This window comes from Parambassis ranga, chromosome 10 (genome assembly GCF_900634625.1).
Source record: "Parambassis ranga chromosome 10, fParRan2.1, whole genome shotgun sequence".
Taxonomy (NCBI): Eukaryota; Metazoa; Chordata; class Actinopteri; family Ambassidae; genus Parambassis; species Parambassis ranga.
In genome coordinates, this window is record NC_041031.1 from 7168851 (window position 1) to 7195816 (window position 26966).

The 26966-nt window shown below is 43.9% G+C and overlaps 1 protein-coding gene across 1 annotated transcript in view; it reads right to left on the minus strand.

The window, feature by feature from the left end:
- Positions 1-6643: 6643 nt before the first annotated feature.
- Positions 6644-26966, minus strand: part of efnb1 (ephrin-B1) — a 51897-nt gene continuing 31574 nt past the window's right edge. The window contains exons 3-5 of the mRNA XM_028416240.1: positions 15810-15902; positions 10743-10859; positions 6644-8677 (exon numbers count right to left, since the gene is read on the minus strand). Coding sequence (XP_028272041.1) covers positions 8283-8677; positions 10743-10859; positions 15810-15902 — 605 coding nt within the window. The 3' untranslated portion in view covers positions 6644-8282. The remainder of the gene's footprint in view (positions 8678-10742; positions 10860-15809; positions 15903-26966) is intronic.

Here is a 26966-nt window from a genome sequence, read left to right on the forward strand (position 1 = left end):
GTCTATTAAGCTGAAAAGCATCAATATAAAAGGTCTGTTTTTGCTCTCTTCAAGCTGGGTGACATTGAGAGATCCTTCACTGCACCACTGACTGAGAGATGTTTTTATTCTGACACTGTCATTGTCAAACAGAGCTGCCGACAGACACTCTAGCATAAACACACTACCCGTCTCTCTGCCCCCACAGATGTTGCTCACAGTATTTAGGTCAGTTAGTTTGCAGATGGGTGGTCACCAACGCTTCTATTAGCTTGGGTTTCCAGGAACTGATACAATAGGCCAGTCAGCTCCCGGTGGCCACCCTGGAGAGACCGGAAGTGCAGCTCTTTATAATCATAACGGACAGTGTTCACTTACGGATACCAAACAGCATTAAGATCCAGTTAATGAGTGTAGCAACAGGATTTAGACTGCTGTGAACATCCATGGCACAGATGGACACTGTACTGTAGCTGTGCAGATAAACATAAGACTATGCGCTCTTTATGTTCCTTACTACCAGAAGGCTGGCACTTTTTTTTTTTTACTCTGAATTGGGTCAAACATGCACAGACCACTAAGCCGCTATCTGTACATGTAAGATGATTGAGTACCAGCTGACTATGTGCGACAGGGTACAGGCTTTACAGAAACACAAGGCTGCAATTGATTACTGCTCAGTTTAAAGGGTCGATCTGAAAAAAGAACCTTAAATATTTCGACACTGAGATGTCGGAAGTTAGCATGATAACCTGGTGGTGTTGGACCCTAATGTCATGTAAATCCAATCTGCCCTCAACAAGTGAGGAAGGAGAAGCTGTGTCAACCAGAGAGCTATTTGTGCCCCAAGCAAACTACCGGGCTGCAAAATGAACAGGAAGTTTATTAACTATAATAATAATGACAGGACGTGTTTTCAGCTGAGCATTGTCCACTTCACACACTTCTGGTTTCACACACACTCCCAGTCACTGGCCTCAGGTTACACCATGGACCTGGTCCTCACAGCAAACCAAGCACCTCATGCAGTAGGTTGGTTGTTGGATGCTTTCGTGTTTAGTTTTTTTTTTTATTAAATATTTTCATTTTTTTCTGTTTTTTTGCATTTAATTTGATTCTGTCAATTTATATATTTATTTGTAATTGTTAAAATGTTCAATTATCATTACCACTGACCACAATTGTTCAATTTTCCCTGATGCATATTTCAAATATTCCTCTTGGTTTGCATTCATTATTTCCATTTCTCTATATTGTAGGGATTTCTGTAATTTATGATTTAAATTTTCTTTGTCAGACCATAGCTCCTGCATCGCTGTCAGGACACAAATCATGCATAGCTGATGGAAAACATCGTTTTTTGAACAGCAACAATAGGTTTTTTTTCAGGCCTTACTTATTACTTAAAAGTGGAAATGTTTGCCTGCTTTTGCAGGGGTGACTTTTTTTGTAGTGTTAAACATCAAGAGCTGTTTGAGTGAAAGGAGGGAAATGAGGAGACAGAAGAAACCAAAGCTTGAAGGCATAATACTGTAATTGGAAAATTGTGCAAATGCATTTTGGAGTCATGTTATATAAATGGCCAACAGAGATAATGCCTGAGATTCAAGGCATGGCCTAATTGAGAGTAGGAGATGGAGGAGGAGAGGGGTGGCGATGCTGAAGGGGGCGAATGAAGTGTGGGTTTTAAATTGGGTGAAGGAAATGTGGATGGAAATGGGATGTTTTCAAAGACGTGAGAAGGAGGGAGTGAGGCAGAGGGAGAGAGAGAGGGAGGGAGGGGGAGCTGTTTCTCTTTAAAGAGGAGGAGGAAAGGAAAAGAAAGAACAGGAATAATTCCCACTTTCTTCCTTGTTCTCCACACCTGTGACCCAGCAGCCAGCCACCCCAGCTATTTCAGCCGTTTTTTATGTGCGTAAGTCTCTTTGGTCCTCTGACTCTGTGTATGATTGATGAGTCTCGGTCAGACTTGGATCCCTGCCACAGCCCAGGCCTGATCAGGCATGTTCTGGTCATAACAATGCCATCAATATGTGGTTGACGGCTGTGTGTGTGTGTGTGTGAGCATGTGTGTGTGTGAGTTTGTAATGAAACATAAAATTGAAGCATAACCCAGGAGAAGGATGTTTAAGTGGAATATCCGCTTCCTGTTCCTTGGAGGGATTAAAGAGGAGCGTTGTTTAGATATAGTTCCCCCTCACTGATTGGAATTTGAATCACATTAATTAGACCTTTCATGAATGATCTATATGTTACTGTTTGACTAATGAAGTCTCCTTTCATGGTTTTTCTTCTCTTGAGTTTCCATGTCTTTGTGCCGTCTCAGGTTTCCTCTGCAGCTCACAGATTGACCAAAAAAATCTGCTTGATATTTGATGAGCAGCATTTGATGAGAGGCATTAGTGGGCCTGCATTATTTATGAATGGCGAGTGATGCATTAACTCATAAAATATGTATACGTACATTACATGAGAAAGAACATGTCCCTTTGCATGTCATATTGATTCGGGTGTGAGTTACGAGGCTCCTGCACGATCCCCATGAAAAAACATTAGCAGATTGCACAGCAAATCACTTAAGAGCTATATTGACGGACTTCCCCTCCTCTGGATGGGATGGTCACAGTTGAAAAGTTGCAGAAGTTTGAAGCTGCTTGCTTCAACAGATCAAGAGGAGTGTCTGCACATGCAGCAGATTTTGTGTGGGAGCCGAGTGTGTGTGAAATATACGGCGAGGGGAAAACTAAGATGTGGTGCCAACTTACACCGTCAAAGGAGCCGTACCAGTGTTCTTGAATTCTTTCCCCTCATCTGGTTAGCTATCACTTTACTTCTCCAAAATTTTATTTTCCATCTGCGGCTTCACAATCTGTTGCCAGCCCCGTGGCCCCCCCAAATCAGATCCTAACATGACTTGCAGGCAGTGATGTGCTAGCAAACAAAATGATGAGTAAACTATGCTAATGCAAAACCAGTTGGTGATGATCTGAGGCCAACAACCACCAGTGCAAACTAAAATGAATTGCTCAGCCTCCATTAATCTATGCTTCTTCACCTTTAAAGGCCCTGTGCTCATTTAGTTTGATAATAATCACCATGTTGGCCAGATTTATATTATGCAGTTTTTGTCAGCTTACGCAGAAAGTTCAACACCATTAACCAAATAAATATACGAGTTTCCTTGTAGGTCTCAATGCCTCAAAAGTGACTATGCTAATCTCCTGTAATTTTTTCACATTACAAACTGTTTAAAAAAAAGACACTGCAAAAAAAAAATGTTTTCTCAGAAGTTCTCTTCTTAATTAGTATTCATGGTCATGGCTGAAAATGAGTGTAAGTTAAATTGTTCCCAAGCCGCCACAAACTGCTGGCAGCTGTTGCCTTCCCAGGTGACTTGTTTCATCTATAAAGACATGTGAGCCACCATGTTACGCGATTAAAAGAAGGAAAACAAAGTGAGGATTTACACACGCTTACATCAAGAGAGAACCCACAAGGGTGTTTTAGCTGCTGACAAGTAAACAGGCGAAAATTAAAGCAATCAAATAGATCGACCCTTGACAGTCATTCATGAAGGATGCAGTAACACAATGTATATATACACATAAAGCCAATATTAGATTTAATAAGCATCTGGAGGGTGTGTGTTTTTTTCAAAGAAATGTAAGGTAATGCTGCAGTGCAGGCTGCAACAGTAAATTTTCTTGTTTTTTTTTTTTGATGCCGACTCTGTTATAGAGCAACAAAAGAGCCCTGTGGCAAACACACAGTCACAGACACACACACACACACACAGTCGCACACACAGTAGCTCAGTGGGGGGAAGGTTTTAATAAACCCACAGTAACGTGGATCTATGGGGGCGTCTCGGGACCGAGCCAGGAAACCAGATGAACGTACCTGCCCTGGGGCACAGAAAGAAACAGCCAGGGTGGGGCGGTGGTGGTGGTGGTGGGGTGGGGATGGAGAGGGGGTGAGGGGGTTGGGGGGGTGGGCAGTGAAGCCACAGGCACATTATGTTTCTCATTGCCCTGACTTTTTCTCTCTGCTGCCATCAGTCTCTTCACTCACCCACTCTGTCTCTGCTCACATCATCAGCCACACGAAAGCCATGCCCACAAACACTGATGTGTTTGTCAGAGTGAATGCCCGATCACTTTAATAACATTTCATGGCATCTCTGCTTTCACAGAGGACTCTGGAGTTTGCTCCTCAGTCGGATAAATGCAGACTGTAATTTCAGACAAACGCGATGGAAATGCCGAGTGCAGCCAATCAGATTTAATCATGTATGAAGAAATGTAATTTTGGAGGACACCAGGGCAGAGCGGGTTGATACGGGTATTAGTTACTATGCAAAAAGGCGTGTCCATACTCCCCGAATATGAATTTATGAAGCCTGCTTGTGATTTCAATCTGACTAATGTATCAGAACAAACCCATCTGTGCAGCACTGACCCCTGAGGTGAGGGTTTTTTGGGGGGGGGGGTTGAGAAGGAGATGCTCATATGTGAGCGTGGGCGGCTGGTTTTATGAACCAAGGTGGTCACTGAGATGGTAAATGAAGCTTAAAGGCAAAACAAAGAGAAAAGAACGGGACTCCAGACAAGTTCCATGGGAAAAATTTTATTTATCAATATGCGGTAGTTTCCAAACTGGTGGAACGTTATTTCCATTTGTAGCTGGTGCCAACAGGTTACGCTGAGAAGCGGCAAAAAAAAGTGAATGGCAAGAAAAATAAAATGAAATAAAAATAACAAAACTTGACGATTGTGATTCAAACAAAGGGAAACAAATTCAACAGGTTTTTTTTTGCTTACACATGCACATTGAAAAATAATACTGTGGCTTTGAACAATAGCAGAAATCACAACCTATAGTGAGGCTCACGCCATGAGCGACCAACATCCTTGTGCTAAATTAGGAAGGGAGGGATGACAAAAGAGAGGGGCGGAGGGAGAGAAAGAGAAGGAGAGCATCTTTAAAACAAAGGACCGCCTGGGAGATAATGAGTGGTGTAAACCAGATGATTTATTGGCGAATGCAGAGCGGTCACACTCTCTAACACAGCCTCTTTTCTTCCTCTTCCTCCTCTCTCTGCTTATTAAAACTCATTTTTTTGTGGACCAAAAAAATGTTTTTGTTACATCTTATAATGGAGCGGAAGGTGTAGGTAACTCAAAGGCAGTGGTATAATACAGTCTTCATATGCTGCCTCCAACAGTGAAAGGGGCCTTATCACTCATAGTTTCAGTGACCTATCCATTTCAAAGCCACTCTGTGACAAAGCTTCAATCCTGAACAGTTTCTGAGCAACTACAACTCCTGTTGAATGACATTGTAAAATAATCAAAAAACTCTGAACCCCAGTTTTTTTCTTTTTAATTATTTAAACACATGTGGTAACAAAGACTTTTTTTGACAATACTGGACGCTGCAAAAAAAAAAGACAGCTCATGTGGTGACCGTTGCAATATTCAGTTGAACTCTAAAAGGAAAAGAAAAGAAAAACATATTGCAGAGACAAAAAAAAATGCAAGGATTCATACAAAACACACTTTAAAAAGACAGCTATTTACAAACATCCTCCATTACAAAAATCTAATCTTAAATTTTTCTTATGAGCAGTGTTCAGGTGAAATTACATCTTAAATTGGGCTCTAACCATATATTTACATTTCTCTGTTATCTCGTGTTATTTATTTTTTTAACCCCCTCCCCCCCACAAATTTGAATAACATTAAGTGGTCACAAGAATGAATGAAAATGAGATATGGTCTGTGGTAACTTGGTAATGACTCCCACGGCTGGTGTAGGTGAGTGGATGCGCAGCGATCCGAAACAAAAATATTTGATCTAGATGTGTTTCACAGAGGGCCACTGAGGGCTGCATGCTGAGTTAAAACACAGGACCACAAAAGCACAAGCAGCTGTTTAGGTTGTTAACTCTGAGGTTAACGACACGCAAAAGCCATTGGGCTCTTCCCAGAGACTGTCTTTTAACTCAGCAGCGTCTATCTATGGATGGCAATAGTAGGTGGCAGTGGATGATGGGTGTCTCTGCCGGTGAATAAACATTAACCACCGGTCTGACCGTTTGACCGGAGATAAACCTGGACCTGTTAGTCTCGGTGTGTCTGTGCGTGTGTGTGTGTATGTGCATGTGCACGTGCATCAAACGTCAGCTCATGTCTGTGTGCTGAGGAATGGCTGTCCTTATCTGCCCCCCCCCCTTCTCCTCTCACACATCATTAGCCCGGACTGCGGCGCTCTATACTTTGGCAGCCATACTGTTTGGAGCACCTAGTCCCAAAACAAGTCTGTTCAGCTGCTAGACCACAGAAGCATATACATAGAGAGAGAGAGAGAGAGAGAGAAACTGCAAATATAAGCACAAATAAGCACCTACATGTACACACAGACACCTTCCTCTTACCCAAAAAAGCAAGCTCCGGTGTGCACACGTGTGCACATCCAGCTGCAGTAAATCCTGTGCCGGTGCCGTCGCCCTGGGCTGTGTGATAGGCGGGCTGCAGTGTCCTCGCTGGCTCAACACCTTAACTGTCGAATATTCTGCACAGCATTTTTATTCACAGCACAACTGGCGAGAGGGTGGAAAAAAATGAATGCTAAACTACCTCCACCACCACCACCATCACCCCTGTCCCCCCCACACACCTCACCCATCACCCACCCCCTCCCCATCATTCCCACCGCCATCAGCCTCTCAGGTTAAAGCCAAGTCACAGGAACATTTTCTGCTTTATCCACCGCTCTCACTCGCTTCTCTTCCCCCGGCTGCTGAGTGTGGGCATAGAGATGGCACATAGATTAGTCACACGCTGGCGACGCCACTCACTGTGCACTCCACTGACTCATCTACAGATGGCAGCCAATTGGCATCTGACAATACTGTATCCCAGTGTTCAGCCGTAGCTCTCCATCCAACTTATATATAGGGCATCCTACCTATGTAGGCCAGCCAATCAGTGCCAACCTACGCCCACCTCGCCCAGGCAGCAGGCACCAAACTAACAGTTTGATGCTTATATTGTAGCACCAGAACCTAGAACAAACACATATCAACCTGCCTGCTGTCTAAAAAACCATCACTATGAAAGCTAATCAGACACAGAAAAAACCTTCAGAGGCTGCCAAGTGGAGCACAGAAAGGGTTTTGTGTGAACTTGGGCTTGTCTGTCAGGCTGCCTGCGCATCAGTCGGTCTGTCTTGTTTTTTTAAGCATGAGATACAGTAACATAGTGTTCTACTCCAAAGCCAGTAAGTCTACCTAGTTACGTCTGGTCTGGACATGCCTGAACATATACACACTCACACAGGAGGACACACCCCGAAATACACACAAGTAGGTCATAAATACCAGAGTAAAGCTCATATCAGACCAGTGGAGAAGGGAGTATTCATGGATACACACACATACACACACCTCAACATCAACAGTCCAGGTCAAGGTACTTCCTTATGATTAAAAAACAAACAATGAGAGCAATGAATGACATAGGTGGTGGTGAGAAGGTGGAGTAATATTGATGATCTATGATTTAAGGTCTATACATTGTGCACTTGTAGGAAAAGTCTAACAAAATACAACTGCTTTGTGAACTGAATCAGGGTTCAAGGAATTCCTCCATCAAAAATAGTAAGTAAGGCAAACATCAGAGGTGCGAAGGGAGAGGAACACATTATTTCACACACTGTGTCTGATACCTGAGCTATCTGGAGAGTTTCCTGGCCCAGCGCGGAGCCCCGACTAACACACACGCACACATGCACAGGGACGCACACATACACACACACACGTGTTATGCTCGTACAGGCTGAGTGGCGCTCAGGCCTGCGTCTGCCTGTTCCTGGCTGGTGTGCTAGGTTGGTGCGTTTAATTGGGTGTAGCACGAACTGTACTTCAGGGAACTGAGATAAGTTATATCCTGTCCGTTAAAAGGGACAGAGAACCACAGCTAGGGTTCCCTCTGTTGGTTTGTTCCAGCCCTGCCACCCTCCACCCCCTGTCAGAACATGGCAGGGGTAAGGTGAAGTGGGAGAGGGGGAAGATAAAGGAGGGTGGGGGATTGTCAGACAACCCAAACAAACATCAGTCAGCTCATAACCCCGCTGGTTACTGGTCAGTGCGTGCTTCTCCAGATTTGTGCAGCAGGTGGTAGAAATAACAAGGGCTTGAAGAAGCATCAAGTCCCCAAAATGCAGGAAAGGAAAGCGTTCTTCCCAAGGACATAAATCAAGCGCTCCTCTTTTTCTCTCTCCCGACCGGGTCGCGAAGCATGTCAGACTTTGTAGTAGATGTTGGCAGGGCTCTGTGGAGGCATCTCCTGGACTATGTAGACTGGGTGGCCATAGTCGCCGCTCACCTTCTCATAGTGAGGGCAGTAGTTGTTCTCTGTCCGCAGCGGAATGATGATGTCACTGGGCTCCGTGCCAGCTGTGCCGCCCGGCAGCTTGGGATTGGACAGGGTGCTGAGTGACAGCGCAGAGGGGCGGGGCTGTGAGTGGGTGTTTTTCCTGGCACGCTTGCGCATCTTGATGAGGAGGATGACGAGGAGGAGGATGAGCAGGAGGAAGATGATGCAGCCGGCCCCGATGGCCGAGAAGACGGCCACTTTGGACCCCAGGATGCTGTCTGAATTTGCAGAGGAACCAGACTGGTCCTGATTCATGTGGTCTAAAAAGAGAAATCAAACAAGAGAGGGCTGAGTGATTAAAAAAATATCATGAGGAGAGTGTAAGGTGAAACAGAGAGATTTATTATTGTAAAGAAGTTTATTAGGAACAAAAATCAGGAGGTTTAGATATGGTTCACCTGTTCATGTTCCATTCATTTGCTTTCTATATCCGTTTATTTAGTAGCCCTATATTGAAAAATAAAGAGTGGCTGTACCATTTGTTTGACTGAGATATTGGGGTGGTTGGTGTTACAGCAGAGGGGCCAAAGAAAACATTAATAACACCGACAGGCTCCTTGCTTATTTGTAAAATAAAAACTGGGCAGCCCTTCCCTTTGCACTAATTTTCACATTGTCCCTCAGAGACTGCAGAACATTAACAGTAAGCCCGTCCTGTCATGTACAGATCCTACTCATCTCTGCCTAAATCAACTGTGAGCAGATCCCAGTTTGTTGTTTGCTCAACATGACTAACAGCTCCCGTTGATGTCATCTAACTCAATCAGCTCAATCAAAATAGCCTCTTAATGAAATCTCTAGTCATCACTCTACATAACAAAGATTCCTGCTCTGATAAGATGCGAGTCGGGGCAAGTTGTACGACATGTAGAGACCACGTTTGTGTGGCAAAGGCCAAGTGAGATATGAAAGAAAAAAATGAGAGGGGCATATCTGAACATCTGATTTTATTTTATCCTTTTGTTTCAGGGCTTCAGGATGCAGGGGGGGGGGGGGTGAGGGGGGTTGTTACTGGATGGGAAAAGAGAATGGCTGGCTCCTCCAGTGACTGAAATCTGAGAAGAACCAAATCTGTTTTCCATGTATGCAGGCAGCTGCTGCCAAAGAGCAGCACTCACCCCTCACCCAGCAACACCACCACCACCTCTTTACTGTCCGTGACCCCCCCACAGGCACACAAAAGCCCCATACCTCCGGAGACTGCCATCCTCCTCTAATGACTGTGTCTCCGCACTCGGCTAGACCTTTTTTTTTTTCTTAGTTTTGCACTTTTTATTACAGAGGCCACGACTGCACCTTATCACAACCATATGACATCACTGAGAGCTACCAGTTTTAGGCTTTATCGGTGAAATCAGAGGCTAAAGGAATTTTGTACATTCAGGCTGGAGAGAGGAAAAAAAAAAAAAAACGGGAGAGAGGCTGTCAGAAATTTCATTCCTGAAATATCAGCCCCTCAACTGCCTCAACCCACAGCGACTCGTCCTTCATTCCACCCTCCACTTCCTCACTTGACATAATCACTGATCTAACAATGGTAGACAGGTAAAAGCCTGGGTATAGGGGAAAAAGTGACATTAGAAAATCTTTTTATAGAGCAACTAATGTCAAATAAGCAATTATTAAATGAGGACAGCTTATCACATTGGGACAGGCAGAACAGTCTGAACTTGGAGGAAGTTTGAGGCATAAGAAGTTGTGGAGTAAGTCAAAAAGTTAGTGTGGGGAGTAGGAAAAAAAAAGTAGCAGTGGTCCCTCCTGTGGGAAGTAGCTATGAAAGGTAAAAGCAGGAAACAGGGAGGGCCCATTGACTTCTTCAATTATCTCTGCTTTTAATCTTCACTTATCTGCAATTCTAATGAGCTTTAAAGATATATAATAAAGAAAGTGTGTCTTTGAGTCTCCTTGGGTGCAGCACACTCTTTGTGTACAGTGTGAATAAGTAAAGTGACTCAGGGTGAGCTGTATTTGGTTTGGGTGGGGCTTCGTATTGTTTTAGTGCAACATAGGTTTTTGCTGAGTTTCATTTCACACTGGTTCAACATGTATTTTAGTGCGTTGACCCCCGAAAAATGAAAGAAACGCTTGCGGCCATATGAGCAGAAACATACTCGGTTAGATTCAAGTATGATTTTTATTTTTTATTTTCAGGCTAAATGTGATTAATTATTAGAGGAAACCTTGAGGCTGTGAATAATTGTTTTTTTTTTTTTTATATTTCAAAAACCATTTCGCTAAAATATTTGCAGTCTGGAAACTAGAAAGCGTCTTGTTAAGCAGTCCTCAGCCTCAGTTTATGAGTGTTAAGTCTGTCAATCAGCTCACCAGTGTTTCCTGGTATCTCAGGGCCAGGCCGACCCTGCTCAGGCGGGCTGGGGCTGGACTCCGGTATGGCGTTGTCTTCTGATGAATCCGGCGCCACAGGGTTTGCTGCGTTTGGGACTGTGGAAAAAACACACAGAAAAACTCAGCCTTGGAAAGCTACATGTGCTGAATTACAATGATGTGTTCCTTGCAACAGCAAGGATTATTTTTATTATCTTTTGATATATCTTTTATGCGCAGGGAAGGTTATCTTTGCATGTGTTGAAAGTGTTTCAGAAGTGAAGATGAAAGCACAAAAAGAGGAAGGACAAGTTAGGGAGCCGTCTGTGAAACACGCCAATATCCCTGTCCTGCTACAAGCTCACATATACATCAGCGGCTCCTTCAGCAAACACTCACACAGGCATTTCCATCTTTGACACATTCATGAGTGCTTGAGACTCTCTCACACACACACACACACGTATGCACACATGGCAGAATGAGGGTAAAAGTAGTTATATATTAACTTTTTATTGTTTTACATTATTCATCACGTTAAAAGGCCATAATATGCCTTATTTATTGCACTGGCTTTAACTCCTGAAAGAGGCACACTTCGGAGGAGAGGAGAGAACAGGAGGAGACGAGGGGGAGACGAGGGGGGAGGTTGCATAAGCTCTGAGGGGGACGCAAAGGAAACAGACAGTTTATCTGTCTGTCTGTTGTAATTTCAGCACACACACTTTGAAGTCTGTGTGCAGTAAACACCGGTGGGCAGCGGGGCTTTTACAAGGGCAGGATCGGCAGACAGAAGACAGTTATAAACTATTACCGAGGCCGGCCTGATGGATTCCACAGGACTCTATCAGATGCCTCCTCTATCAGGTCTTATCTGCATCTGCCCAAAGGCCAGCTACGCATATGTGTGTGTGTGTGTGTACGAGAAACAGAGAGGAGGGCGTGTGAGGAGCCAATTTACATTTGAGTCCCCAGTGGCAACTTAGTATAGTGTGTGTGTGTGGCTGTGCACGGATGTGTGACTCAAAAAAAAAAAAGGGCCGGTCAGTCTAGCAGTCTATTTTCTCTTTCCACCCTGGATTTGGCCCGATCACGAGCAGAAATGAGAAATGATTCGGGTGTGGGACGTCTGGCAGATATGAGCGTAGAGACAAAGAAGGAAAGGAACGTAAATTCATGGCAGCGCCAGCTTCTTTTTCTTCTTCTTCTCTCTTTTTATTTTTTTTTTTTCATTTTTGGTGACCACAAACCACACACTCCTCACAAACTGATTTCTCTTCCTCTATCTGCTCCATGTTCAGACCACCGCATTGCTCCATACTGATTGCAGCAGTGGTGAACCTAGCCGTTAGCTGTTGTGTGCTGTCAATAATTGATGAGAAAAGACAGGAGTGAGAAGTGGGTACATTCACGCATGACAGAGGATATGAGAGGACACAGTGATCTGATTCACTCCGTGCATATAGCCCCAACACTGTGTCAACCACTGAGCATGTGCAGGGAGCGTTCTAACGTTCTGACCCATTTTTCTGTGTGTGTACTGCTGACATTTCCCTTAGCTATGCAGACAGCAAACTACCTCAGAACTGCCAAGCCACCAGAAGGAGGGAGAAGGTTGAAGGGGGAGGAGGAGGAGGAGGAGTGAGAGTGAGGAAGACAATGATAGAGAGATAGAAGGGAGAGACAGATACGTTGGGAGAGGTAGTGGGGGGGGGAAACATGGTGGGGCGGGGGAGAGGGGATGCTTGTGAGGCGGTGAGTCAACATATTTCTAATGAGCATAGTGACATGATGTGGGTGAGGGGAGAGGAGAGTGCTGAGCAGCAATATATGTATAAAAAATGGGCTTCCTGTATTCTCCCTTTAAATAAAGACACACGACAGAATAGAAGACATTAGATATCAATGTGGAGACGGATGATTCAACATGATTATGCCCTCAAGTGTTGTCGTTGTTAAATGCAAATGTAGCATTAAAGGAATGTGCACATATTTCACAGTGGAATGAATCACCCAAACCTATTCCATATTGCAAAGTCCAAAGCAGTGCGAGTGGACATATGGGGAGATTTGGGGACTTGGCATTCAGCTGCAGAGACAGAGGAAATGCATCTGGGGTCAGGATTTTGTGTTTGCTGAACCTTGAGTGGTTACAGAAGGTAAAGTCAAGGCCTGCTTTCATTATTGTTTCGCTTTTTTTTCCACTTAATTGATTTAAATGTCAGGAAACGGGGAAAAAAAAATTCTCATAGCCCAAGGCAACAGCTTCAAATGGCTTGTTATTTTTTTTCTGACAATCTAAAAATGCTCAACGTGTGATTAAAAAGCACGTGTTCACATTTTCCTTACACTTAAACACAACATCAGCTAAAGGAGGAGCTAACACAGCTTTATCAATTATGTATGTATGTATAATATTTGGTTGTAAATTGTAGTGAAATTAAAGCCAAAAATTTGCAAGGAAAGAAATATAAAAAATGTACTTTAGATAAATCAAAGCAGAAAATTGTTCTGTACTTTTAATATATTAAAGGCAGGAAATAAATACAAGTATTAAATCAATGATATTAGTTTCAAACTCAGTGGAGGCTAAATTCTGTTTTCAGGAAAAATTCTGTTTCACCTAAAAAAATTGCACACAGCAGCCAAATCAATGTTTCTGTCAATGCTCTAATTTCTCGTAGCCCTTCTTCAAATAGTTACTGGGTTGGACGGGCACATAATGCATCAATAATTCCACCCACAGAAATAGATTTAAAAGTAGTATGAGCAGGGCCAACAGCATCTTTTCTAACAAGGTTTTTAGGGCACATTGATTGTGAGTGACAGCTCGCTTTGGACCGTTTTGGGAAATGAGTGCACGGCTCTGGTGAAGTTGAGGAACAGCCGGGAGCTATAGAAACACAGACTACAGCTGTGGCGAACTTTCCCAGAACTTTCCTCGAATAAGACGTTTCCTTCCTACCTCCATTGACGTGAGAATGCAGATTTGTTTTGTTTTTTTGCATAAAACACAACAGAATGGAGTGCATCCATGCAGCCGTGTTGTCATTCTGAATAGGGGGTGTTGCAACTCCAGACTGTTGGATGCTCAAATTGACCTACATAGAAAGATAATGCGATGCTTGTCTGTCTGATGGTTTCCCCATATCTGCTGAATTTGTTCCGACTCAGACCTTGCTAGCATCAGCAGCTTGTTAGCTTCTATTCCCTCACAGATTGTCAGCGTGCACTGCTGTCATCGCACTATAGCCAGCATTCAAATATCCACACACACACACACACACACAGATTTCTCAGCAAGTTTGTTTTTGACATGGTGAGATCCAGCTTTTAAGCTGGAATCAGATCATCATGGCGGGCAGATGTTGCTCTCAGATGGTGGTTAGTGTCTGTTTCAGTCAAAACAACCACAGTGAAGATGAGGGGAATGTTTACACAGTAACACATCTGTGTACTGTATCCCGTCAAACTCAGGATATGGATGTTCACATATTCAGTAAAACTACGTATAAAAGTGAAATGTGTGATGTGAACCAAATGTTGAGTCCAAGGATACGTAAACAAAAAAATGCTTGTTTACTTCCAGCATTTTTAGATGACTTACCCCGGCGGTGCACTTACACACTGACCAATTTCAAACATGTTTTCTTTGCTCTGATTACTGAATGAGAATCACAGCCGAGCAACACGAGAGGCCGTTTTACAGCCTGGCAGTGAAGTCATCCCTCAGTCATTTCTCATTCAGTTGTTATTTCTTTGGGATTTGATTTTCTCCACTATTTGCACAAACTGTTTATGGATGTAAAAGATTTATACGGAACTAGTGTATATGACCATTACAGCAATCTGTCATGGTGCATGTAACTTTATATCACACTGACAGTGTGTGTGTTGGGATGGGTTTTTTTTTTCTCTGAAAGTTCAGCTTGAAACGTGATACAGAAAATAACCAGAAGGGAAATCAGTGAGTGAGAAATCAGGTTACTTCATCACACTGACGTACAAATCCTGAAAATTCAATAGTGCAGTCCATAAAGCAGTCCTGGTTATTGATTTGCAACCAATCACCAGAGATATCAAACAGACAGTTACCGCAGCATGTCCCTATTGTCTTACACAAAGGACACGATGAATCACTGAAGCTTAAATATTAATGCTGTCAGCAATAACACTAAAATGATATCTTTGGAAACAGGTTAAAATATTCAATAAAACAATATGATGTTGTCCTAACTTCAAGGACAAATCTTACATTTGAAATCTAAGGTTTAAATATAAATATTTTCAGGTTAATTAACTTTATTTAAATTTATTCAGTAGCCTATATTAAGAGTTTAAAACTATAATTTTTGTATGTTTGTATTATATTTGTTGCAGCTAAGCAAATTAGATGAATGTCACAAATTGATTTTTTTAAAGCCTGTTTTGTTGAATTTCCACTTTTCTTTTTGTAAGACGCGCTAAGCGAGCAGCTACTAGGCTAACAATGATAAGACAAATTCAGCTGAGTATGGTGGTTCACTAGTTTGAGCAGAAAGTATTAAACTAAACTAGAACTATAATTATATATATGACCAGCTCAGTTATGATTTCTGATACTCGAAGACTGTGTGAACAATTACATAGTAAACTGCAGGAAAATGTGCTTGTTTATTTATAATAAATTAATAATAAAAGCAAATGTATGCAAAAAAGAGAGAACACAACTGAAGATAAATATTAATAATGGACTAATTGATTGATTTAATTTTCTTTACATGATGTTTGGATTAATTTATTTAAATTTTTCTATGAAAGTCAATAAATCATGTTTAATTATCACTAAGCCCTGGGTAATGCCCTAAATGATGTCACATCAACAATAAAAACACATTAACACTGCTGCCCTCTGTTGTATTTCACAACATCACAGCTCCAGTGAGCAGGTTTTGTTGGAGGCTGCTGGCAGACAAAGACGCACGAGGTACACATAGCGACAAATGAAAATGTCACACCAAAGTGAAACATGGCTTTAAGGCAACAGCTCTATAGTGTGTTCTACATGTGAGGTGATCACACATTTACCTTGCCCGACTTTCATGATGACTTTCATGGCTCGGCTCTTGCACACGCCTCCCTCGCGGTTCTCCAGGCCTTCGGCTGTACCGTTGGAGGTGGCTGGAGGGGAGATAGAAAGGAGGAAGTGAAGGACAAGAAGAAGAAGGAGGAAGAAAAGAGAAGCAGAGCAGAAGAAAGGAGAGGAGAGAAGATGACACTCCTGGTTAATGAGCACGTCCATAACGCACAGAACTAATCAATATTTACGACAAGCACTGATTAGCTTTTCCAGTGATTAGCCGTTCTCACCCTCAATCAACCGCCAGCTCCTCAACGGCATCTCTCATTAACACAATAAAGTGAAGTCAAATGAAAGGAACAACATTAGAGTCTACTGAGGGCGAGTGGGCGCTGAGATGGAGAGGAGGAACATGGTCAGACCTGTGTGTGAGTGTGTGTGTGTGTGTGTGTGTGTTTTCTGTGTGTGCATAGTTTAGCAGTGAGACGTGCCAGCGAGAGTTCCAGCTGCTTGCCAAGTCCTCCAGCAGCTTACTCCCTCTGAGCCACATGTGTCACTACTTGCTGGTAGTGCAGTGAGCTAAATGCCTCCCTTAATGTTTGTGTGTCTGTTTGTGTGTCTGTGTGTGTGTCTGTTTCTTTATTGGACATAGTGTGTGTGTGTGTGTGTGTGTGTGTGTGTGTGTGTGTGTGTGTGTGTGTGTGTGTGTGTGTGTGGCAGCCACTCTGCATTTGTTTAAAAGTGTGCGTTCTGCTCCGAGCTCAGGGGTGAGGGTTGTTTATTCAATGTCACATTCACTTCAGACAGTGTGACACAATTGGTTGTCTATTTTAGGGTGCATGATAATGACCTAGGGAGACAGAGTGTGACTCTGACCTTAACACTGAGCAGCTACGCACAAGGCTATATGTATATATGTGTGTGTGTGTGTGTGTGTGTGTGTGTGTGTGGGCATGTGCCTGTGTGGGCGCACGCGATGGCAGCTCTAATTTTGGAATTCCCCAAATGATCTCCATCTCCGCTTAGTCTGCTGTTTCAACGTACTCCTCCCTCTCAATGCTTTTGTTTCTTTTCCTAGCATTATCCGTCTAGCTCTCTCTCTGTCTCCCTCCCTGTTTTTTCACTCACTTCATTTAGTTTTTTTTTTATCTGCACTATCTGGATCTACCCCTCCCCTTCCCTCCCTCTTAACTCAATGACCATCTCCCTGGGTGATTGCTTCAGATGGTACCCTCATTATGATGAGATAGTCTTGGAGAGGGTGCTTATCTAATGATGACACAAAGAGAGGCAGACTTGGCTACAGGCAGGAGGTTGGGTGGGTCCAAACAATGCACTACAAACATTGAAATACTTGCTCTAGCTGGCATAGCATGGTCTCGGTGCTTCTATGCCTTTTCCTTACTATAAACTGATGCATCATGCTGTGTTGAAATCTGGCTCTGCAGCCATGGAAAGGCTCATCTAGTTGATTCATGTCCTGTCATTCCTAAGTATTATTAATGCTGACATTCTGTTGCCCTGTGGGATTTCAGCTTTGTGTTTCGGAAAACGAAATAATGAATTGCACTAATATTATGTTACATTATCAGATCATACTCAGCTTCTAAATTACCGAGAGAACCACAACATTTTGTTAGCGTGGCCAGAGTACGTGATAATTTGTGAGAATGATTGTGATAACATCATGTCAGGAGCTCTTTGGCAAAATCCCCCCCCCCACCCCCCGCTTCACTGTAGACTCAACACGACTGAGTGAGCCGGACACTGAAATATACACGAAAGGGGCCAGCCGGAGCCGAGGGCTGAGCAGGAACAAGAAAGATTTGAAATTTACTTGGGCCATTAATGTGAATGAACACTCAAAGCTAAGTGAGTCTTATGATTTATGTAAAGTCCATGCAGGGAGCATGTCTCTTCTAAGGGGAACATTTAAAGACTGGGGTGAACAGGCCAGTCTGGAAGGAGCACTGTCTCTCAGCCCTGAACGGCTCAGATGCTAACCTCATCCTGCCATTTTCCACCCAATTTCTTCTCTTCTTTCAATTTTTAAATTTCCAGGGCAAGGTTATACAAAAATGAGCTCTTTGAAGATCAAGCTCAAAGGCGATTGAATAATCTGACTAAGACTGAGCGTCATGCTATGAATTTTATATCCACTCAGGGAGAGCAAATCTTCTCAGTGTAACTTATTTCTGTCATCTAAATTAACTATTGCTTGAGGCTGGCTAAACAGGCTGCACCATTACTGATGTGGCATGATGATAAGTTGGTCCTCCGAGGCCGATGTTTAGCCGAACAACTAAAAGAGTTGTTTGTGTTCAGGCCATTTAAACACGTCAAATAATTCAAGACTGAAAATTCATAATCCGATTAACTGCGTCCGATTTTAACCACATTTCCTAATGTGAATCCCTCCTTTGACTTCTATTCAAGACAGACATCAGCTGCAGAGACAACTGTTGAACACTTAATTTTACTCTTCCCCAGTATCACTGTATTTACATCTATCATGTCAGAGGTCACGCAAAAAAAAGTGCCAGCCATGTTCTGAAAGTCTCTAACCCGACTTCACAACAAGGACGCACTGCCAGATTTTTTAATCTAAAAAGCCTCTCGCTCACTCCATCTCCTTTTCCTCTCACTCGTTTTTTTCCCCTCCCTCTCTAACCCCTCTCTCCCTCTCGTTTCATCCCGGCACACTGACGTTAATCCAAATCTGGATTTCCAGATATTAAAAGGCCGACGGTCATGACGTGTTTTGGAAAGAGGAAACTGGGGAATTGAGTCTTCCTGTGTGTCTCGGCAGAGATAAAAACACAGGGGGGATAAAGCAAGGAAAAGGACGAAGAACAAAGAACCTCCCCGTCTGCTGCTAATCATTTAGTGGAACAAACTGGTTCAGTGTTAGCCGACCAGAATACCGAAAGAACTGGTCATTGCATGAAGGAATGTTGCTTTTTTTTTTTTTTTTAATAATAAAGCGGTCGGCTCCAAAGAGGGGTTTTTGTATGATTTAAGGCCCTCTTTGTGGGTGTGGATCATTGGCCACAGAGTGACTAGTGGGAGAACAAAAGATCTACAGCTGCTGAAGTCATAAGAGAAACCAGGTGCCAAATGTTGATGTTGGGAAATATCTACAGTACAAATGTATCAGCCAAGAGGAAGCCTTACAGGGGAAAGAGCTGGCCTGAAAGAAAGGCTCCTGTTCCAACACTACTGCACACATTACCTAAAGCATAACACATTAACATGCATATGCGACTGCACACTCTGGCAAATACACCGGTGTCCACAGATTTCACAAGGACATTCGGGGTGGAGTGGAAGGACTGCTCCCCGGGGTGCTGCGAGGAGAAGAGTGGGAGATGTGTGAGAGACGCAGTGCTGACTGGCCAAGACAACACAAGCTAAGGCTAGAGTGCAATGCGGTGGTCTATATTTATTCTCAGGTCTGCTAAATGAGGTCACTCAGGTGGTCCTGCTGAATACATTCCCCATCTCTATCATGAATCATCTGCTGCTTATTATTCCTGTCCAGCCCGGAGGGGGCTTGCTTTCATACGACGTGAACAGCCGTGTGTACATGCGTGTGCATGCACCCCCGGTGTCTATGTATGCGTGTGCACACTCGCATGCTCAACATCTGCCCAAAGCACCGAATGAGGGGCTAGATACAGCCCATGTGACAGACAGAGAGCAGCCTGTTTAATGAGAAAGTGGATGAGAGGTGACATTCATTGGCTACCTTTCACACACCGCCCCCCCATCTCCACAGCATTCAGACTTCCACTTAGACGAGACGAGCAGGCAGCGGGTAGTCACAATAACCAGTCATAATGTCTACATTTTCCAAAGGGGGGAAAAAAATCTAAATACATAAACAGGCAAAACCACAATCTGATCACTCACACTTAGCATCAGGAAAAAAAACGACCAGCATACAAAGCTGTTTCATCCATTTGATGGCAAAGCGTAGAGCTAAACACAGCCGTGTCAGGTATGTGTGTCTGTATCAAACAGAGCGTCACATCAGGAATTTGCTGTTTCTCATACCTGCCATTTTTCCCATCTTGGATTTTTGTTTATATTAGAGAACCAGAATGGAAGTGCTGAGAAGGAAAGGAGAAAAATATTTCACTCCTGAATGAGCACTGAGAGGGTTAGCTTAGGTTTATATGCCTGATTCCTGAGATAACCCTCCCCAGTAGATCTGGCATGCATGCAAGAATTCACGTGCACGCACGCACACACATGCACACGCACAAAAACACATACAGAGTGAGGTTGGCAGACTGGAATAATACTGGAGGATCTAGATGTTTGCACTTTGAACCTTTTCTAATCCTGAGTATTAGGGCATGGCTAAAACCTGATTATGGCGGAATGAAATGGATCTAAATAGATGTCCCAGCCCATCAGCCTTCCATTTCTTTGTCCTAGAAATAGAAATGGAAATCAGTAATCAACCTCCAACCTCTCACTCGCCGTCTCTCCCACGAAGCCTCCTCCGCAAGGTTTGGCACGAGCAAAGAAAATTCATTCAGACTTTTCATATCATCTCAGATGAATTAGGTGCTCTCGGCTAGGCCCGTGTTTTCTTCTTGTGTTTCTTTTCAATAATAAAACCTGGCAGACAGTATAAAGTGGTCATATCTTCACCGCTAGGCCCACACTTTTTTTCATGCTTTTTTGAAAAACCAATATTGAATTCAGGTTAGAATAAATGTGGTTCCGCATAATGAGGGTGGACACTGCTGATTTTCTCATCTTCATGTGCAACAGCAGATTTTGAGTTTGCACAGCATCAACGTGCAACAGCTCTAATAATATCATGTGCTGCCGGCTCCCTGGAGCCACTGTGCTGTGGGTAGGGTGAGCAGGTAGTAGCATTAGTGTCAGGGTTTAAGGTGGTTAGCGGCCCAGTGCACACAACTGTTGCTCGGCTCACTGGTTCAATATACAACCAGAGGGGGAGCTCCTCTCCTGTGTCCTGATTAGTCTGCTCTCCCTCTCCCTCTCTTGATCACACAAACACACACATACAAAGCAATATCTTGCAAAAAAAAAAAATAGAGACATGTTAGTAGCACTCAGGCCCACAGAAGAGAACACAGATGAACACACACTGACATGTGTGTGCTCACACACAAATATTCGTGCACACACACACACATACATTGGCTGCCTGTGAAGCCAGAAGATCAGGCAGGACTTAAGAGCTCCTCCGGCACCAAAATTACAGGGTACCTCTAAATCCTCCCAGCAGAGAGCACTATGGGATAGCGCGGGGTTTGGGGTGGGGTGGGGGGGGTGGGGGTGCTGCGGAGGGGTGAGGGAGGGAGGGAGGTGAAGTGGTGAGGTGTGTGTGTGTGGGGGTGAGGTGTTTAGAGAGGAGATGGAAAAAGGAGTGTGGAAGGAGAGGAAGTGGGAGATTCCTTTTTTTAAGAGTGGAGCTGGAGAGGAGTGAGACTTGATCTGTCTGAAGTGTGCTTGCATGCGATTGTGTGTGTGTGTGTGTAGGGGTGTAGGATGGGCGTGCGTGCATATGTCGGTGAGGGAATATGGAAGGAGGTGATGAAGTGAGGAGTTGAGAGGAGGAGGAGGCGATCTCCTTGGAAAGAAGAAGAAGTGGGAGGTGATCTCTCTCTGTGAAGCAGAGGAAGCATATGTGTGTTGGACTGTGTGCGTGCATGTGTGTGTCTGTGTGTGTGTGTGTGTGTGTCTGCCAGCTTGCTTTTCTCTCACTTACACTCACCCATTTCTCTTACACTTTTCCCTTAAGTCCCTGGTTGTGTGTTTTGGCCTCTCCGCAACTGTGCATTTTACTAACTCAAGTGTGAATGTGTGCATATATTTATTGTGTGTTTGAGAGTGTGTGTGAGTGTGTGTACGTGCATGCCCAGACAGATAAGTGCCCGAGTTTAAATTTATAGGCCCATTTGTATATAAATGTTTGGGAATATGTCAATTTTCCTATCTTTTAATTGTGTGTGTTTGCATGTGTGTGGTCTTGTTAGATTAGTCAGCACAGTCCCAGATTACTGAGCCAAAGGTTGGGCATTATGGACTTCCACAGCTAACACCACTGGGCTAGTGCTTCCAGCCTACTTATGACAGCTTTTAACCTCTGCAGAGGACCTGTCAGCAGCTCCCAAACTGTCTGTGTGTGTGTGTGCCTGTACAACACTCACAACCTGCAGTCACATAAAGCTTCTGCATCATTTAGCTGCGGATGTCTGTGTGTCACCTCTATGGCGGAACCAGTGGGGCAGAGCTTTTACACCACTGCACTTTCCACTCTCCATTTCCCAACTCAGCATGCTGCAAAAGCCCAGTGCTACCATGCACAGCACAAAACTTCCCCATGACTCCACACACACACACGAAGACAGAAGACAGCACTGGCCCTGTATGCACGCGCACAATGAGGTACACAAGGTATGACGTGCGCAGGGAGAATTTCGTACATACACACACACCCATGCCTACACGCAGACAAACAAAAGTACACACACAGCGCAGGCCGTCTGTCGGATCAGTAGGAGATAAAGGATGCAGAATAACAGGAGGACCTTGGGGAGCAGAGCAAGTCATCTGTCTCAAACACGAACAGACTGAGCGCACTCCAACATGACATGATGTAGACAGACTCATCTTAGAGCACATCACATCCTGAACCTTTCTCCTTGCATTCCTGCCTCGCCTACCCATCCAAAAACACACACACAAACACACACAATGAACGGGGTCTGCTCAAAATGTGCAAGCACGCTTCTAAGCCGAGACCCACATAATCTGACAGGTGTGCACCGGGGGAGAGCAGAATGTTGAATGCGGTCGATTGGCACAATAAAACTGTGTAACCTGAGGGTATGAGGACGGGGGGTTACTTACTGCTTACAATTCTATAAGCTGTTGCATATAGTATTAAAGTTATGAGAAGCATGGACAGCACGCACGGCATCCAATATTAATTTAATAACCACGCCGACTGTTAAATTTAATCCGACTCCTCTGCTCTCAATATGGAACATTTTTAGATATTAGCTATTTCAACCTCACCAGCTTTTTCAGCTATAATATATTCTGTTGTGTGTAGAGAAGTTGCCAGTAGCCCACACAACCCTCCCTAATGACAGAGTAGCTAATTGGCAGTAATGGCTCTTTTCACCGATATCATCGAGCTGCAGCCGCAGAAAACCTCAGCAGTTTAACACAAATCATTTGCAGGGTAAAAAAAAACACAGAAAACAGCCTGAAGATGTGGCCTGTGTTGCAATGTTTGTGTCTCAGATGTCCAGCAACTGTGTACATCTGAATGCAGACTATAAAAGAAACATTTCAAAGTACTGTGGCTGTTCTTTGTTTGCTGTAAACGTTGCTCCTCATCAATTAGACCTTCATTTAGCCCTTGTAGCCAGACACACACACCCTTGAACACACACACACATCTAACAGGTGAACAAACATGCTGTGAGTGGCACGCACACATTCACAAACACCCACTAAACGCACACACACACATACACACTTGCCTCTGAACTCCCCTCTCAGACAGTGCATCATTTGACTAATAACAGCTGAAATGTTGCGTGTTCAGAGGAATAAGTAGAGAGAAAACTGGGTCAGAGAGAAAAAAACGGCCATTTCACCTTCCTATTGGTTGGAGCTAAAGGTTAGGGGAGATGCAACACATGCTGAGGCACACACACACACACACTCAACTGCTAAAGGTTAATATTGTTCATGTGGGAGTTGCAGAGTTACTGTTTAGCTCGCTCTTAACCATTTTGTACGAGGTTTGAATGTGTGCACAATTACAGGCTTGTCAAAGACAAGGAGGAGCGTTCTGTATTAATGCTCAGGGGCAGTTTTCCACCTATCACAGACACAGTGGGTGAAGTGCCCAACAATTATACATTATACATCAGTGAGAATACTCCTAACAGGCTCACAAAGTTCACAACACTTCCTGTTACTGCTTTAAATCGGGAGCTCCCCTCAGATTTTTTTTTGCCTTTTGCTTTTATAATGCTGATTCCGGGAAGTTATACACAAAGAAATGGAGCATCATATTCAATTTTCATTCTCTATTAAGCACCACTTTGCACTGAAGGGCGCTGGGGAGAGGCCAAAAGAAATGGTGGACAAAAGAGACAAAAGAGAAATCTGTGGAGAATATTAAGAATAACTGCCCTGAGACCGACGCAGCTGGCAACGAAGCTCTTCACATGCACAGCCTTTCTTCAAATTAAGCACGAAATACATGAAGCTGTGCCGAGTTACACAAATGATTTATATCAGTGACTGCCAAATTTAAACTCATCACGTCCCATTATTGAGAAGAAATGTACAAATGAAATAAATACAATCATAAAGCATCATAAAGATTAGGGAAACATTTAACCGAGTCTTTCCTGTTGGCTGGAAAAACTCTTCCCACATCACAGAATCTGGCTGCCCGTACAGATAGTAAACATGCTATGTGAGTATAAAAATTAGCCGAACTTAACTATTTTTCCCCGCAAAGAAATTGTTCCTTTTTAAGTTCAATAAATAAGCCTTTAATTCAAAGTAAACTATGTGTTCTGTGCTCCTTTTCACAGTCATAAAAACGTTGCTTTGTATGGCTCTGATTATCTTATTTTTTGCCCATAAAAATGTCTAGCTTATTATAAATCCTACTAGTTATTTCCCCCTCAAAAAACATAACATCCCTGCTAGTGGGTGGTATTGCCATTGTCAGGTTACACATGTGTAATCAGCTGACAGATGTATACAGAAGGCCTCTTAGTAGGCTCGTTTCTCAGCAGGAGGCTCATTGAAGTCTTGGTCTTGCTTCATTTGCACTGATAATCACATGAGGTGAACCATGGTTCACTCGCTAAATCCCACCAGATGATAAAAGTGATCCTCTCTGTCTTTACTCTGTTCTCTCTTGTGGTCGTCTACAAAACGGTGATATGGGACTCCAGAGAGGAGTCGCCCTTCTTCATCAACCTCTAAAAGGTCCACGAGCAGCAAATCAGCCTGAGCTGTCTGATAAAAGAACCGCTGGGACGGCTTGGAATGTGGTGTGAGATAGTGGTGGCGTGTCAAAGGCCACATGGCTCCAAAATCTGAGCCTGACTGAGGGGGTAATCTGTGAGTAAACTCCTCCTCAAAGGGATACCAGAGCTAAAGCAACACAACCAGCCAACAAACACAAACACAGGAGGACAAAATACCCTCTGGCCTCTTGTGGAAGATGTGCTCACAGGTGTGTCTGTGTGTGTGATTATGCAAAGTGTTGAGTTGTGTGTGTGTGTGTGTGTGTATAAGGCTCTTCTGTGTCTCTGTGTGGAGCCACTACATTGCATCTATTCATCCTCCACAGTGAGAGCGGAGCTTCATTTCCACTGACCTTTTCAATCTGGCCTTCAGAAGAGAGTTATGACAACTGAGCCAGCCTTGTGCTCTTTGGCACAATAACACACATCAAAGATGGGCAGCAAACAAACAAATAAACAAACAATAACTCTAACCACAGTGCTGCCGCTTCCGAACACAACGGCAATGCAAAACAAACCCAAGGAGTTATTCTAACGGAGCGGGAACAGCACGTACAGTACAGTACCTACACTGCCTTCAGGCTAATGACACTTTGTGTGCAGATCAGGTCAGACAACACAAAAAATGTAAAAGGGTGTAATTATTTTTTGGATTTATTGTTCCCAAATGCCAGAAAACTACAAAAAAAGCCATAAATCCTCCTGTTTTTTATGTTGCAATAACCAGTGATTGACATTTTGGCTTGATAAATACTTTGGACAAATGACTGACAAATTGTTTCAGCACTAGAGAGATTATAGACAGTGAAGACAGCGAGATGGACAGAGAGAGAGAGAGAGAGATGTCAGAGGCAGAGTGAGAGACGGAGAGTGTACTTGTTAGAGAAGAGAGAGTCCATGTCGGCCCATCTGTTGTCCACAAAAACAAAATCTGCAAACGAAGGAACAAAGATGGAGACAGAGAGCAAAAGAGAGAGAGGAGACAGTGCACAGGTGTGTGGGCGTGCACGTGTCCCTGTGACGTGTGCGTGTGCAAATTTTTGCACGTGAGCTTCTGTGCGCTCAAACCCCGAGGGAATCTCCAGTACCTGCTAACATGGAGGCGGCAGAACAAAGCTGACTGCAGTCAACAAGGGATGCAAGTCAGAGCGGCAGGCACAGACTCTTAGAGACACATGGTGACACGGAGACGGGCATATAATGGATAGAGGGCCTGATGTTTCCTGATGTGTAGAAGCGCCAGAGCTCCGAACGAGGCTCCAAACCACATGCAGCGAGGCTTCTCCAGCTCTGAGGCCAGGCTGCAACACAAGAAGCAGGAAAAGAAACACTCCTTTCCTCCCTTTTCCCTGTTATTCACCAAAACCCCAATCAGAGAGCACAGCAGACCACAGAGAAATGCTGCTGATTACATCCTAATACACACAAAGCCAGCAGCTGACGTACGTTTACAAACACACACACACACACTGATTACATCCTCTCTGGTGCTCCTCTCTCCTCATTCCCAGTATCGGTTACACGCTAAAACCAAGCTGATCGGGGATCAGTGTTTTTTGGCACAAGGCGGTGAAAGAGTTCAGGAGCTTAACCTCTAGTCCAAGAGCTGAGAGAGAGACCGAGGCTCCGGACCCCTTGTACCCCCAGCACAAATAAACAGCTACAAGACAAAAATGTCTGGCAGACTCGAAACAATTTCCTGAAGGATCTGTCACTGTGTGCAGGAGAGATGGAAGGAAGGAGAAGGACGGAAGGAAGGGAGGGAGAGGGGTGAGATCTAAGGAGGAGTAAAAAAATAGGTGGAATAGAGAAAAACAAAAAAGGGAGGGAAGAATAGAAAAGAGGGAAAGAAAATTGGACCCGTGGGTTTGGAGGTAAAATTGTACCACTGCCGTCTACGAAATCATCAAGTCGCTGTGAGGGGCGGTGAGGCCCGAACTCAAACACAACACGGTTATTTGAAGACATGTTTCTTTTCCGCATCCATCCATCCATCATGGCACGCGCGCACACACACACTCTGACAACGCACACGTTTACACCCGTGGGACTGCTGACTGAAAATATCTCGGCTAAGCTACAGTTCTCTTGAATGTGCATTAACAAATGCAC